The sequence below is a fragment of the Gadus morhua genome, chromosome 16 (assembly GCF_902167405.1).
Source record: "Gadus morhua chromosome 16, gadMor3.0, whole genome shotgun sequence".
Classification (NCBI taxonomy): Eukaryota; Metazoa; Chordata; class Actinopteri; order Gadiformes; family Gadidae; genus Gadus; species Gadus morhua.
This window is the reverse complement of record NC_044063.1, coordinates 33,080,020-33,096,627: the sequence shown is the minus strand read 5'-3', so window position 1 is coordinate 33,096,627 and position 16,608 is coordinate 33,080,020. Positions and strand designations below refer to the sequence as shown.

General features: G+C 42.7%; 1 protein-coding gene across 1 annotated transcript in view; it reads left to right on the top strand.

Moving 5' to 3' along the window:
• The window catches only part of fer1l6 (fer-1 like family member 6), a 147,591-nt gene that overhangs the window by 95,348 nt on the left and 35,635 nt on the right, over positions 1–16,608 (top strand). Inside the window, exons 30-31 of the mRNA XM_030381757.1 lie at positions 13,763–13,808; positions 14,064–14,108. Of these exons, the coding sequence (XP_030237617.1) occupies positions 13,763–13,808; positions 14,064–14,108 (91 nt within the window). The remainder of the gene's footprint in view (positions 1–13,762; positions 13,809–14,063; positions 14,109–16,608) is intronic.

Sequence of the window (16,608 nt, the reverse complement as noted above, 5' to 3'; positions counted from 1 at the left end):
TATTAAGTAGTCATAGTACAGTTATCAGAATACACGCATGATGACAATTTTGTGCAGACCACGATAATGACGTTGTGGCCTGCACGTTCAAGAGAGAGAAAGCAAACAATACAAATACGTACAATTTAAAAGAAAATAAATGTTATGAACTACACAAGTGTTGACTGATTTGTGCCAAGGTGTTTACCTAAAATGTGTTTTCAAAGTGATCCCTAAATGCCAGTCCACTCGGTTCCACACGGCCAAATTCATTGTCATGTTGATCGCCATCATCATCATCATCATCATCGTCAGGCTGTGGAATGTTCCTCCGCTTGCAGAGGTTGTGTAGAATGGCACATACAGTGATTACTGTGCTTGCCCTCTCTGGGGTGAGGCGTATTTCGCCGTGGAGGACATGAACCGACGTTTCATCTGCCCAATTCCTCTCTCCACAACATTTCGTGTATGTTTGTGTGCTCTAGCATATATGGAAGAAATCAGTAAACAATAATATGGATTCAACAAATAAAAGGCGTCAAAGAGCCAATACGATGTGTTTTACGCATAGGACTAAGCGTAATCTGCGTAATCAGGGGCGACACGTTTGTTGAGGGGGACGACGACGACACGATTGTAGGGGGGGGGGGGGCGACACGTTTGTTTGGGGGGGGGGGGAACATGTTTGTAGGGGGGGGGGGGGGGGGCACGCTCGACAACGAGAGTTGGTTTTTATTGAACACTCGACAACGAGAGTTGTTTTTTATTGAACGAGACTTCAACACGGAACAGCTGCACGAAACGATGGTCACGTCACTCTCAGTGACGGTGTCGACAACAATGAACACACGAACAATGTTAATAGAACAACACACAACCACATAACATCCCGAACCCATTAACCCCACTTAATCCTAACAACAAAACAAGTTAACAAAAGCCCCTTTTGTCAACTGACAACCCCAATTCCCAGAATCCCCCGCGACTCCGGAACACGGCGTAGCCTATATTAATCTTTATTATCTGAATGGGAAATGCAATATTTTAGGACAGATACACCATTAAACGCGTTTCTAATGACATTTCTAGCGAGAAATGTACATTTTCCTTACATAATCTTTAGTCAGTGAATGTGTATGATCTTTATTATTCTTTATTATCTGAATGGGAAATGCAATATTTTAGGACCGATTCACCGTTAAACGTGTTTCTAATAACATTTCTAGCGAGAAATATACTTTTTACTTGCATAATCTTCAGTCAGTGATTGTGTCTGATCTTTAGTTTTATAGTTATTGGGATTTGATCGGCTCGCTCGCATGTTTCAACGACGTCAGGTTGTTAGGGACGCTGCTTTCGCTAAACTAGCAGCTCACGTGTTTCCTGCGTTTGTGTTATTAAACTGTTACTTTATGTAACTTTTAATGATATCATCTTGTTAGAAACACGTATGTCTGAGAGCCAACCCAGTCGCCAAAAGCATACGTTGCCAGTGTACGTTTCGTGAACACTGGATTACGTCGCATTTCAACATAAAATAGCGTGTTATACACACACACGCACGTACACACACACAAGCACGCACACGCACGCACAGACACACACACACGCACACGGTGCATTTCGCTGCTAAAACAACAACAACAAAATATTCCCTCAAATATTATTACTAAAGAACCGTTTTCCAAAGAACGAAATGTAAACCAATGCATTCTGAATGGGAGTGTTTCTCCGATTTTTCCATGCTACACAGAACGAAATGTAAACCCATGCAAATAAAGACTTCATGGTCATAATAATTTAAATATCATTAATCTCCCGAGTGTGTTGGGTGGTATTCTATTTTTTTCAACGGGGCTGGTGCCGTCTCCTTTTGACCTTTTGACCCGAGACTTCTGGGGGAATAGCTGAATCAATTCATTAGTCAATCAGAAGCATGTAAATATCTTCCCGGTGGCGTAGGAGGACGAACCAGTCCTTCAACATCTACGCTTCCAGGCGATTGCAACGGTGCCACACATGAGCATATTCGAACATGTTTAATGGTAGTAATTAGCTGTCGAAATTGGAGGCCTTAATCAATAATGAACAGCTATTGATTTGCTTCCCGATAAAAATTTGTGACAAATGACATGTTATTTAGCATCTACACGTTGAGCTGAGTCCAATGACACCAAGCATGACACTCTAGCTAATGGTAACATGTATGTTACATGGTACACCTAGGTCTAGGACATGATCTCGGTGTAGCAAGAGGGCGAGCTTGATCTCATTGGACTCAGCTTAACGTGTAGATGCTAATTAACATGTAATTTGTCAAAAATCTCCATCGGGAAGCAAATCTATAGCTGGTCATTATTGATAAAGGCCTCCAAAATCGACAGCTAATTACTACCCCGAAACATATTCAAATATGATCATGTGTGGCACTGTTACAATCGTCTCGAAACGTAGATGTCAAAGGACACCTTGTTTGCCCTGTTGCACGACCGGGAACATATTTTCATACTTCTAATGGATTGATTAATATTTTAAGGTTCTCGGAGTGAGACTTTAAACGGCTGCAGCAGAAGTGTTGAGACGAAAGATGATATCAAGACATTAATAGAATATTCCCATTCACATTATGATTCTTCGTCATAACATCCGACCAAACATCCTTTACATTCACCGAGCGAAGATTATGAAAGTCCAGGCCCCCCCTTCCTGCACTCGGGGTCCGACCGGGCCAAGTTTCGGTGCGGGGGTCCCAGTTAGGCCCTAGAATATGGTATTCAAATTTCAGGGCGGTAGGACCTTCCTATCTAAAAAACTGTTTTTCCACCACATTCTGAACCATTAGGTCTCGCAGGCAACACTTCTGAAGGGGCTTTGTCCAAATGACAGTCCATTTGGGAAAACTTTTTTTCTCTATGGGCTAGAACTACAAATCTTGGATATGTCGTTCTCGGGGCCCCGGGAAATGTGTGTAAACATTTTAGCATCCCTAGCTATCTCGAAAAGGCTGGAAAAGGGGCGTGACCTCCAACAGTACAGTCACTGTACATAAGACAGAGGTTAGTTTCTAGGCCCCAATTTTTGCGGGATGGAGGTGTACATTTGTGGCTTAATGTGTGTAGACACAGCTGGCCTGTGGCCACGTCTTTGAAGTCTGGGGTCAAAAGGTCAAAAGGAGCCGGCACCACGCCGCTTATGAGATAACAAAAAGTGAATCTGTATTTCTCTCATAACATTTTGTCGTTATTGAAGAGAGGCCTGATTCTCAGATATGCATGTTGGACTGTTAGGGTATAGGTCTGGGAAGAACTTCAGGCCAAAATCTTGCAAGCGAGCCGCTGGGTGCAGGTGCAACGAGATGGAGCACTTGCTGAGTCATTTCCTGTAGGGCTGGAGCCACAGGTTGAAGCGTATATGCGTCCTTTGAAACCCCCTTTGATATATAAGAGACCCCAAGGTACAGTTTACTTAAATGTTCTCGCCTCAGTCACCTATTGCATCACTTCCTTTAGGGCTTCGGCCTCCTTATTGATCATTGTAGTATAATTGAATGCCCTCTTTCATATTATATGATACTTCCACCACTGGGACGTGGCAACAACTCTCCAAATCCATATGGGGGGGGGGGATGCTTTTGGACAGTAGGGGTGTACACTAGACATAAATAGGAAGCAAACTCAGGAGAAGGAATGACCTCTCACAAATATTTATTGAATAAATTGTTTCAAATAACCCTGCCTCGTTAAATCAATGAACTTGGTGTTTTGCTTTCAAAAATAGGTTATAGAAGAAGTCTAAACTGCAGAAAATAAAAACATCCAAGCTGCCTTTTAAGGATGCCTCGGAATATCTGTCTATTTTTTTAACCGTCGGACCCCAGTTTACGACAAAAACAACACAATTTACGGCAGCTCCTTTTCCGCGTGGTTTTTAGAGCCATGTAAGGATTAGAGGGAGCGGTCGATAGCAACCACCATAGCAACCATGACGGTCAAGTGACTTGATGCAGCCCGGTTGAAAAAAATAGAATACCACCCAACACACTCAGGAGATTAATGATATTTAAATTATTATGACCATGAAGTCTTTATTTGCATGGGTTTACATTTCGTTCTGTGTAGCATGGAAAAATCGGAGAAACACTCCCATTCAGAATGCATTGGTTTACATTTCGTTCTTTGGAAAACGGTTCTTTAGTAATAATATTTGAGGGAATTTTGTTGATGTTTTAGCAGCGAAATGCACCGTGTGCGGGTGTGTGTCTGTGTGTGTCTGTGCGTGTGTGTGCTTGTGTGTGTGTGCGTGCGTGTGTGTATAACACGCTATTTGTTGAAATGCGACGTAATCCAGTGTTCACGAAACGTACACTGTCAACCAGTGGTGTAGTCTATTTTATTGTAGTGGGTATACTGTGATGATTCCCTCCCAGCCTCGTACAAACCCGTCCCACCGGTACGCTTATGGGGTGTCGCACCACACTCACCAACGCAGGGGTCTACAACCCGCTGATTTAAGAGTATAACGATTATCAACAATCATGGAAAGCTGAGTAGGTCTATCAGTTTTAATAACAGTATTAACAAATAGAACACAAAAATGACCAGTTGTCCTTTGTATATCTATAGTAGCAATAGCACATGCTAAACAAGGACAAAATCTACTCAAAATAATTTAATGAACTGTTTACATCCATGGCTAACCAGTGCATGAGAAGGAGATGACAGGAGACTAATGTTTCACTCTTTCAATTGCTCTAATTTGAGCTCTTACTGTTGTTATCTAACATACCATACAGTAATTGAATTGTGTAAAAGTGTGAAATTACTGCACCTTAAAAATGACCATGAATTAGCTATACTCTCATTTGCATAGTGATTAACATTATGAATTTCAATTGTGTATACCAACTGTATGTTGGCTGACATTTACCTAACTTTTTTTCCCTCCACTCTAACCAGGGAGGCCTGTTTTTAAATTCCTTAGCCTGACAGGCCAGTCTGAAAGGCTGGCCAGGGGTTCTCATCTAAATGTAACAAGGAGATATAAAGTGGGATTAAAACATTGTCTTCTGTTGACTACTTATTATGTGGTTTACACATTAATATGGGAGGACTGGACACACACACACACGCACACGCACACGCGAGAAGGAGGGGCTCGGCCCGCCAACTAACGTGCAGAGATGCAGGGGCAGCTTCGCCCTTCGTAACAGAGACAGGGCAGAGCGCGAGCGCGCAGCGGGAATTTTATGAATGGTGAATGTAGGAGATAACGTATGCTTTTGGCGACTGGGTTGGCTCTCAGATATACGTGTTTCTAACAAGATATCATTAAAAGTTACATAAAGTAACAGTTTAATAACACAAACGCAGGAAGCACGTGAGCTGCTAGTTTAGCGAAAGCAGCGTCCCTATTCCTAACAACCTGACGTCGTTGAAACATGCGAGCGAGCCGATCAAATCCCAATAACTATAAAACTAAAGATCAGACACAATCACTGACTGAAGATTATGCAAGTAAAAAGTATATTTCTCGCTAGAAATGTTATTAGAAACACGTTTAACGGTGAATCGGTCCTAAAATATTGCATTTCCCATTCAGATAATAAAGATTAATATAAGCTACGCCGTGTTCCGGAGCCGTGGGGGATTCTGGGAATTGGGGTTGTCAGTTGACAAATGGGGCTTTTGTTAACTTGTTTTGTTGTTAGGATTAAGTGGGGTTAATGGGTTCGGGATGTTATGTGGTTGTGTGTTGTTCTATTAACATTGTTCGTGTGTTCATTGTCGTCGACACCGTCACCGAGAGTGACGTGACCATCGTTTCGGGAAGCTGTTCCGTGTTGAAGTCTCGTTCAATAAAAACCAACTCTCGTTGTCGAGCGTTCAATAAAAACCAACTCTCGTTGTCGAGCGTGCCCCCCCCTACAAACGTGTCTCCCCCCCCCCCCCTCAACAAACGTGTCGTCGTCCCCCCCCTCAACAAACGTGTCTCCCCCCCCCCCCCCCCCCTCCCCGGTCAACAACAGTCTACCTCCCCCCCCCCCCCTAAACAATTGTGTCCACAATTTGCCGCGAAAGCCGTGAAACCCAAACCCGCGTGGATACTGTAGGTATAACACGCTATTTTTTACGTTGAAATGCTACGTATCCAGTGTTCATGGAAACGTACAACGTCAACGTTTTTTCTCGGCGACTGGGTTGTGCATGGATAGTCACTGTCTCCCAGCAAGTGACACCCAACTGGTACATCTCAAAAAGCTGCCTCAGACCGCTCCCCATTAAAATGCGCGAATCATGGGTAGCTGAAGATCCAGGCCACTTTGCAACAACATCCAGTAGGCTATGTTAAAATTTGCATCAAAAACAACCTGCGTGTTGATGGAATGCACTTTCTTCCTATTGACGAACACGTCCTCGTCTTTTGATGGCACAATTATTTTTATGTGCGTCCCGTCAATAGCACCGACCACACCGGGCATACCTGCAAGTGCCATGAAGTTGGCTTTGATCCTGTGTAATTGTTGAATGTCCAAAGGAAAGTTTATGGAACGGCTGACTGATGGTTGCGATATTTTTAAATCGTCGGCATGGCAAAGTTGCATTTCCCCTGTTGCTAAATAACGTAGTGTGGCCAAACATTTTATTTCGGGACTAATCTGATTATTCCTGTTAGTCGGGGATGTTATTGCATCGCGATTAACTCCACAACAAGTTTAATACCCTAACATTTTGTCTCGCAGGCATTTACGATTCTTTGTGAATAGGTCTTACTGAGTTAGGAGTCCTCTTGAGGACTTTTAAGCTCTCCTAGACTTAGGTGCTACTTTTAGGCCTAAAATACTTTGTGAATTGCTCTTAGTGAAAAAAGTTAGGAGTCCTAAATTTAAGAGTGACACGCCCATTATTTTTAGGAGTTACTCCTAAATTCGCCAGTTAGGACCTACTTTTAGCCCTAAAATCCTTTGTGAATACGGCCCCAGGTTGTTTGAAATAATGTTCTCGTTCTTATACTAGTTTTTTTACTCTGACCGTTCTGTTTGATATTGTGGAAAGGGTGAATGATTCAGCATGATGCATTTTAAATGGCATCACTTTTCGTCTTGAGTCTTTTCATAAAACAATTGTAACTGAAAATAAACATAGGTAAATTACAACCAATAACTTCAGTCATTGAGGGCAAAAATTGGCCCAGGTTTTTTTATTTACTTCAAATCAAGAGTAGGCCTGATTTGACTAATGGGCTTTGCATCCTTTCCTTCTGCCCTTGTAGTCCATTTCAAAGACATGCTGCCCACCAGCTTTCAAATTACAGTGATGCCACTGGTGGATTTGTATCAATTTTATTCACATAACTATCCCTCAACCTGAAACAACTTGAGTCTCATATTCTTATGCCACCATACACCAACAGTGCAAACAGGCCAATTGCAACCAAGCGAGCAGTCCTTCCTCCCTCACACACCAGTCCCTCACAGCCGCCACTGGTATATATATATATATATATATATATATATTTGTCGCGCCACATATATATATATATATATATATATATATATATCAAAACAAAGAAGCAGTAGCCTGACTGCTATGTTCAAATGACATTTGCTCAAAGCAGTCGTTTAATTGCAATATAGGCTCTTTTTTTGTATCGTCCTGTTTTGATCAGTATATGCCAATGTTGTTATCAATAAAAAATCATTTGCACAAGGCAAGCCGATGCAATTCACCATGTTGATAAGAGAATTAAAATGAGAAGAATTATGGGACCAAAAAATCAAGGGATATTTAGAATAGAAAAATAATTTGCGATTAATACAGAAGACCGGAAATCATAGCAACGCCGGTAAACAAACCCCGAGAAGCCCAATCCCTATGAGAGTTCCCTGCGCTACGGCCATCCGGAGGCGCACAGACCTTTTGGCCGTGATATTATATATACAATTATGTTATATTATATACTATTATATATAGAGCTCCGGGAGTTGCAAACGGCAACAATCAATTTCTCCTCCATGCTGCAGTTCACCCCGGACTGCCCTGCACTGAGTTTGACGGTTGAACGCTGATTGGCTGTTACGTTACACATGTCACTCAGTGGCCACGCTGTTGAACGCTGATTGGCTGTCATCACGCGAAATTCACGTCAAAGTTGAAATATTTCAACTCGAGCAAATTTGTCACCCCACAAATCCTCGTGAACGCGCTCGCTTGTGCACGGCGAAAGTGTGGCGCGACAAATCAAAACGCCACAAATACTGATTTGTGGCGCGACAAATCTGAATTTCTCTCGCGAAAAATTCGCCCTCGCCCTCATCTCTACGTTCACTTTGTATGGGATCTTGTCGCCCCCTCGCGTTTGGTGAGAACGCACAGTTAGACAAAGGGACATTCAAATCTTCACCCAAAAGGAAAAAATAGCATCCAAGCGCACATACAAGCATGCATATCAGGGTTATTCACAAAAAGTGTCATGATACATGCAAGTTGGCTTAACTCCTCAGGGTTAGAAATATATATTGCATTCCTACTCAGTCAACATCTTATCGCAATTACAAATAACTTTACTGGTCCCCCCAGATTTCTATAAGCAGTTGTAAAACCTTGCTTTCGTACTCAGTCAACATAACATTAAAACCGCTAGTGTTTTAATGTTGTCTGTACTAAAAGCATACGGCTCCTTTAAATGCGTCTGCAAAATTGAATTGTACGTCATGAGCGACCAAAGCGAACAGAAATATTCGCAGCAAAACTTTATGCTTCTGGTGTGGACGTAGGCCTACAGTTAGGGTTAGCAGATCTTACAACCGCCAGGAATATGTTCTCCAAGCTTCATCCCCTTGCGGTTAGCAGTTTGTTGTGTGACTAGAGCATGTCTTCCTACTGCTAGGCAGTGTTGGTAATAACGCCGTTTAAAAGAACGGCGTTACATAACGCCGTTATTTTTTCCGCAACGAGGTGATCTAATTAATTACTATTTCCATCGTTACAACGCCGTTACCGTTACTGTACGAAAAATGCAGTGCGTTACTATGAATTGATTGAATAAACTGCGTAATCCGAACGCACCCTTGGCTCCAAACACAAACTGCTAGTGAGGAGACCGGGGGCCTGTACCACGAAGCTCGCTTAGAGGGTTAGCGAGGTATGTTGAGCTCAAAGCCTGGGTTAGTTGTACCACGAAAGTCGATCTCTTTTAGCGTCGCTGTATCACCATGGTGACTTATGCTCGCAACCAAACCTGGTCGGGAGCAGTTTTTCGGCTTAGTCTAGCCGGAGATCGGCTACTTAAATCGGCGTGCGCAGCTTCCTAGCCCCTCCTCTGACAATGGCGTCACCATTTGTGGGTGTTCCCGTGGACCTCGGCGCACTTCTCGTACAGGCGTCTCTCCGGAGACAGAGGGTTTTACAGGACAGAACCGATCCCTTGGCATTGTCTGACCATATTCAGATTTCAGACTTTATTGTCATTGTGCAAACAACGAAATTGGGGTTCTTCATGAGAGATACAGATTCTCATCAGAGGGTGATCGTTATTTGATCGTCCTCGTTGGACCTTATGTAGACAATGCTTACTGTTGCGCATTGTGTCTCTGTGACAGAGTGCTAGAGTGGAGGTAGCGCGTCAGTCTTGAATTTCGGCGCGGGGGGTTCGACTCCCAAGTGACGCGAATTTATGTGAAGCTTAAAAAGTCCCAATTCTCATGCACATGGAATACTTATTCACCAATGCTTATGGAAATATTTTTTTGTGCTTATTTCGAACTTGAAACCATATTTTCAAGGCCGTGCTGGCACCACATCTATGGGGGTAAAATGCATGATGATAGACCGGCGAATTTGAACCCCGGTCGCTGGCGTTCGGGTCTTATACTACTCCACTACGCTACAGCCGCTACCTCTCTGCGGTTGAAAACATGCGATACATTTCTTACATAGGGTGTATTTAAAGTGAGTTCCCTAAATGATAGAATAAGGCAGGATGGACGTTGCTTAGGCATTTTTAAATCATCATCATTCTATTTGGATTAATGGCGAACAATTCTGCATTTGGCATAGTTATTTTATTGACAATATGCAGAATCTTTTCACTTATACGCATATAGACTGCTTGATCTATCGTAAAGGTGTGAAAAATGACGCAAAAAACGCCCCTTTCAAGTGAACGCGCACTGAACCTTAAGCGGAAAACCTGGTTCGACTAATTGAATCTAATGTGAGCGTCGTGGTACCGTTTAACTCTAATTGCGAGTTGCGGCTCTGTCGAGCCAGGTTTTCCGCTAGGATTTCCGCTATGTTCAGCGAGCTACGTGGTACACGCCCCGGGTGGGTTAACAACGAGATAAGCGATTATGATTGTCTAAGGCAGAGTCATGTTTCATGGTAGCCAATCGGAGCCAGTGCAAGCCAGCACACGCGCGCCACACACACCCAAACGCACACACCAAACAGATTCGATGAAGCAGCAGAAATGGCGAGTCCGGAGCAATCCGTTGAAAAGATGGCATTTTCTGAAGTATTCAGCAGATGTTCCACAGCCTTCGCAACCAAGCAAATTGAAATTCAGGCCCCATCCACACTAATCCGGGTAAATGTGAAAACGCACATGCAATGAAAATTATCTCCGTCCACACTATCGTTTTCATGTCGTTTTCGGAATGTTTTGCATCCACGTTCCACACTGAAATTATTTTGATAAACAGTTGTTGTCATGGTTACGTTACTCTCTGTTTAGATTACAGGCGCGCGATCAGCTGATATTCACAGTTGATCAGCTGGTTAATAATTTTTGACCCGGCCTTGTCCAGAAACGCCGCTCCAAGTACGATTTGAACTGTCGTCTTCGGGTTTTTTACCATCACTGAAGAATAGGTGTCAACAATAATCGATTTGGCGATGCATCGCAATGCGGGGCATGCACGATTCAGCATCGATGCTGATGCCATAATCGATGTCGCTCTGTATTTTCGGGCCTTGAGTGGACAATAGAGTTGTGAAGTATACACTAGCCTGATTTCCACCGGGGACGTAAGCGCCGCGGAACGGCTGCGCCGCGGTCACCGCTGCTGATCGCTGCCACTCTAATCAATGAAACCATTTCCCCCGGCTCAGCAGCGTCCCAGAAGCGGCGCAGCGCTACCATTCCATAGCACTTCGAATTTTGACGCGAGCCGTTGCTGAACCGCATCAATTTCAACAGAGCAGATCGAGCCGGGCAGGAAGTGAAAAAGTAAAATCCATAGAGCATCCGGTCAATTTTCAAAATAAAACACAATACTCAGCTCATGTAGCCTATCACAACTAGACATCAACATAACGTCATGACTAGTGGCACCAGGTCAGCATTCAATCAATCAGAGGGTCGGCAACATGGACGACGAGAGACTGATTGTCGAAGTGGAGCAACATAAAATAATTTATGAAATATATCATCCTTTTTATAAGGAAAATATCAGAAAGGACAAAGCCTGGTATTAAATTGCAGTAGGTTTGGGAATGGAAGGTGAAAAGATTTGCCTTATTGTGTGCAGTCGAATTTTGATGCATCGCCATGCATTGTAGAATCGAATTGAATCGAATCGTTACCTGGTGAATCGTAATCGAATCGTGAGGGCAGTGCCAATGCACACCCCTACTGAAGAACATCAAATACAGCGCTCGCCTCCGGAGCTGGAGCAACGAATATGTTTGAGCCAATATGTCGAGTGGTTTCTGGAGATAAATTAGTACATTGTAAAGAGAGATCATCATTTGCATTTCACCTGCCATTTTTTTGATGAGTGTCTCGGTCTCGAGCGCAAGCTTGTGGCAGTGTCATGGCAACCGAACGTCATCGTTTCTGAAAGCCTCCATCTACCCTGTCCACACTACAACGCGAACCCAGCGTTTTTACATTTATCGACCTCAGCGATCGTTTTCGAAAAGCATTGTTTTCAGCGTCGGAATTCTCTGTTTTAGTGTGGACGGAAGGGCTAAACGGATAAATATTTATGCGTTTGTAGATTTACCCGGGTAAATGTGGACGGGGCCTCAGTTGGAAGCATATCAGGGCCTTGAATGGGCAGTTCAACCAGTTAATACATTAAGGCCAAGTGATAACTACTCAGAAAAATTCAAATTCTTTCACATATAGCAACTTTCTTTTTTTTACAGTAACGCAAATAGTTACTTTCCCTGGTAACTAGTTACCTTTATTATGGAGTAATTCAGTTACTAACTCAGTTACTTTTTGGAACAAGTAGTGAGTAACTATAACTAATTACTTTTTTAAGGTAACGCTCCAACACTGCTGCTAGGAATATGACTTCCAAACCAACGTCTTATCACAACTGAAAATACAAGGGGGAGAGGCAATAGGCGATCTATTCTGGACTACAGCACTCGCGGTCTGATTGGCCGGCGTCTGCCAACGTCTTTATTTGCCAGAGATCTCTCACGGTATGATTATATAGCCAGGCGTCTGCCAACGGCTTTTAATAGGCCTATTTGGGGCAGACGTCTGTCACAGTACCAATTATACAATTCTGGCCCTTTCCATCCTCTATATGATCTTATTATTTTTATTAAATCTCCTTCAGAGTTCTCTGCGATCGTTTAACTTCACGTCGAGTTATGCTTTTCTAATCCCAGGACCGGGACTACAACATTTTCACCCAATATTCGTATGTGTAATCCTATGCAGATTCAGTCTTTTAGACTAGTGATGAGCTTAGTGCGTTGCGGTGGAGATGTAATCGAACTCTCATCAGACACATTTTACCTTTAGCCTTGTAGGCATATTTATTGTATCGACAGGCGGGTGTAACGCGACTGAACTGCCACTCTCCTCGACATCGTCACATGTAACAACTCAGACACCGGAACAGGAAGTGTCAGGTAAAACAGAGGTAAAGTCAACAATGCCCTCTAATGGACACGATGAGTAAGGGCGTACAGTAGTACTACACTTACACAAATAGGTTCTGCTTACCTGTTATGTGGCGCCTGTGGAAGGGATGCCGAGCATCGCACCCGCCGCGCCTCTCCGAGTTTAGGACCTCGTTCCTTCTTTAGAATCACGTCAGGGTCACCAAATTGTCGTGTTCTTTTAGAAAGGTAATCGAATCACGCTTTTAACTCACTTTATGTGGTAAAGTTTCGGTATGGTAACTATGAAGTAAAAGGAGGGAAATTGTATATACACGCGTGGAAAGACACTCAGCTGGTCATCCATGCAAATTTTCGGCAATTTCCCCCCGGGGATCAATAAAGTATTTCTAATCTAATCTAATCTAATCTAAATGAGCTACCCTGTGTTTCTGCCCCTCTTGGGGCGTGCAGCTGTTTAAATTTGGAGTAGGCATGGTTTAAATGACGTAGTACGTGCTCTGATTGGCTAAGGTTTTGAGAACCTGCCTCCGGCTTCCTCATATGTGGGATGATGCTGCCATATTGTGGCTATGTGCAGTTATTATAGCTTATATGTTGGTCCTGCTCCTCTTGTGGCTATGTGCAGTTATTACAGCTTATATGTTTGGTGCTGCTCCCTCCCTGTGCTTATTTGCGTCACAAGCCCAGATACTGGGCATTTGCCCTGTAAATCTATCCCCCTTCTGTTACCTTCTGATTATCATCGGTAAAACGTGGGTCCATTAAAAACGGAATAGTCATATAAAACCCTTCACCCTCCTCACAGGCCTGTTTACCTCCTCTACCAGAGGGAGAGAGAGAGATACTACAGCAGGTAGAGAGAAATGAGCATTGCATAATCTATTTAATGTATTTTTATTGTTGTCTTTTTGTTTCAGTCAAGACAGAAAGAAGTTCATCCCTTCCCCCAGGTGTTTGATAAAGGTACACCCACACACACACCCGCACATCCACGTTAACGCACACATATTTCAGAGGTAGATCAGATGGTGTCAAGCGGAGGGTTGCTGGTTGGATTGCTAGGTGCCAGGTTCCCCACGAGCCCTGCTCCTGACAGCCGTCCCCTGCATGGTGCCTCTGTGTACCAAACTTCTGGGATTGTACAAATTGCACAGATTGTAAAGCCCTTTGAGTGACCACATTTCCCTCCATTCACACGCATATTGTCGTGTTTTGCAGCTTCTTCTTTCCAGAATCTTCTGAGTGACAGCGTCGCTGGTTTGGGTGAGAAAACCTTAACTTCAACTCAACATTATCTCTTTATCCCATAGTCATATCTCATAATAAAGTTAGGCTAGGCAATTTGAAGAAATTGTCCAACAGAGAAAGTCCCGCCCTCCCGTCAGGCCTCCCTCTAAAGCCCCACATCCCCCCTAAATACGGGACTAGGGCTAGCTTTAGCGTGCAAGCTTTAGCACGCTATATTTAGCACGCTATATTTAGCACCCCAGCTTTAGCGATGGGTCTGCCTGTGGAAGATTCCAGTCAATAAGTGCATGGGCAGACAAACGGCAGCTAGACAGACAGCGTCTGGCTGACCTGCGACCGCCACAGATACTACAGTTTTCTTTTTTTCAGAGCATTTGATATATTGATGCATCCGAATTTGGGCAAATATAACAAGAAATACTTCTAAAAGAAGGGGCCTACCCTAGCTCATTAATACATTTACTGATTAACTCATGAACTCATGATCTATTATTATTATTATGTCTTTCTAGTTTTAGGCTGGCAACTACTATTGGTTAGTTGAAAATAATAACAGCTTCTTCTGTAACTGAAAATTGTGTTAATTTTCAGAAGCACCTGAGTGAAATAAAAGTGTAAAAACAGCTAAGGCAGCAACTTAACTTAATAACTAACTAACTAACACGATTGACTGAAAAGCAGTGCCAACATAAAAATATTTTTTAACCATTCAGCGATAAAACAGGCTGACTATCATTTAGGGTGCCACTCAATGACCTGCAAATGCAGACCGAAGCGTCATTAACACCCCCAGTCAAGTTATAAGTCAAGTGTGAGAAATACAGACTTTCTACTCCTCATTCACATATAAGGTTATTTACATTTCCTACGGAGAAAATACTACTACTACTTATCGAGGGGATTTTCAGGGTACAAATGTCAGGATACAAATACGGCCCAGGAAAATAGCAGGAGTATATATCAGGATGTACATGTATGTGTGAAAGCAGCTAAAGTGAAATAAAGCACGGGCTTGTGTGGGGAAGGGGGAGAGGGAGAAGGGGGGGTGCGAGGGCAAGATTGCGGATTGTACATTGGCTACCAACGTGAGAGTTAAAGATGTTTTTTGTCACACATAAAATACAAACAAAACATTAGAAAAATAAAACAACTACAGTCGGCAGGGGGGAGGGGGGACATCAATAGAGCAAGACATTTTGGGAGGCTAAATGAGGAGAGGGATATTACATCTGAGCGATAAAGTGTAAAGACATTTCGGGAGGCTCAAGGGTAATATTAAATTTAGCAACAAAGTTTAGTCTTGTGGTGGACTTTATAGACATAATTCACCATACTGTGTTATTGAGATGTTCTCGTTCTGTGTTAAAGGGAAGATGTCTCGACGGGGTCAATTTTCACAAAATCAGAACCCTAAAGGCATTTTGTGAATATTTATAATAAGTGTGATAGAAAATCCACATGTTGTATTGTTTTGGTCTATGTATGAATTTAAGTTTTGTTGCTATTCTGTGTAATTTTATATAGGGCCTAGGTTCTACTCCTTGTGGGTCATCTAAAGTGTAAAACCGTCAAGGGTCGAGTGATGCATTTTGATTGCCTGCTCTTTCTGTTATCTTTAATCAGCTTCCAAGCAATGCTTTGATGTATGGGCCTGTTCCTCGACACTCTGGCTAGCGTCAACAAAGTCAGAGGGTTACATTGCACGGCCGCCGACCCCACCTTAGCCTCGGTGGGGGAAGCTTCAACTGTAAAGATAACAATCTGGTGAATAAAGACTTTTAGTATTGGGGGACCACCCCCTTCAGGACCCAAAATAAGTGAATAAGAACTCATTGATTGGAAGACTCAGGGGACTTTCCTCTAAGAGTGTCTTTAGTATATGAAGTAACACGTCGTGAGAACTCCCATCTGAGGCCTCAGATTATTGTAATGTATGCCCGTTTTATTGTTTATTGATGCATGTTGTGATGTATCTTTGTTCGTACTTTTTTTACAAATATATATAACCACTAATTGTCAACAGTATTGTGTGCTTTTTGCATCTAAATATCTCATCTGCTTAGACGCAATATCTGATACAGAAACTGCCATGACATATATGACATTTCTAGGGGTATTAAGGGGTGCTGAATCCAAATATGCTGTATATGAAGCTCAAACATGTCCCAAAATGGCTCAACATTTATAAATCCAACATGGCCGCCACACCAGGCTGAAAACTATTTTTCAGTATATATTTTTGACTAAACAAGGTAAAAACATGAATAAAATCGTTGCTATGCGTTGCTATGGCGGCGCGCACGGACGCAGCGGCTCTTGGCTCTCTGATTTAGTGTATTATTTAAGTGTATTATGCTCGTGATTTTAGTATTTTTATTGTGTCTTAGGAAGTGATTGATTGATTGATTCTTTTAATGACCACACAGCCAGGAATTTGTTGTCAGCTTAGTACAGGTTCTAACTTACAAAACATATAACACAGATATACATGCAGAAATACACACTACACAATACA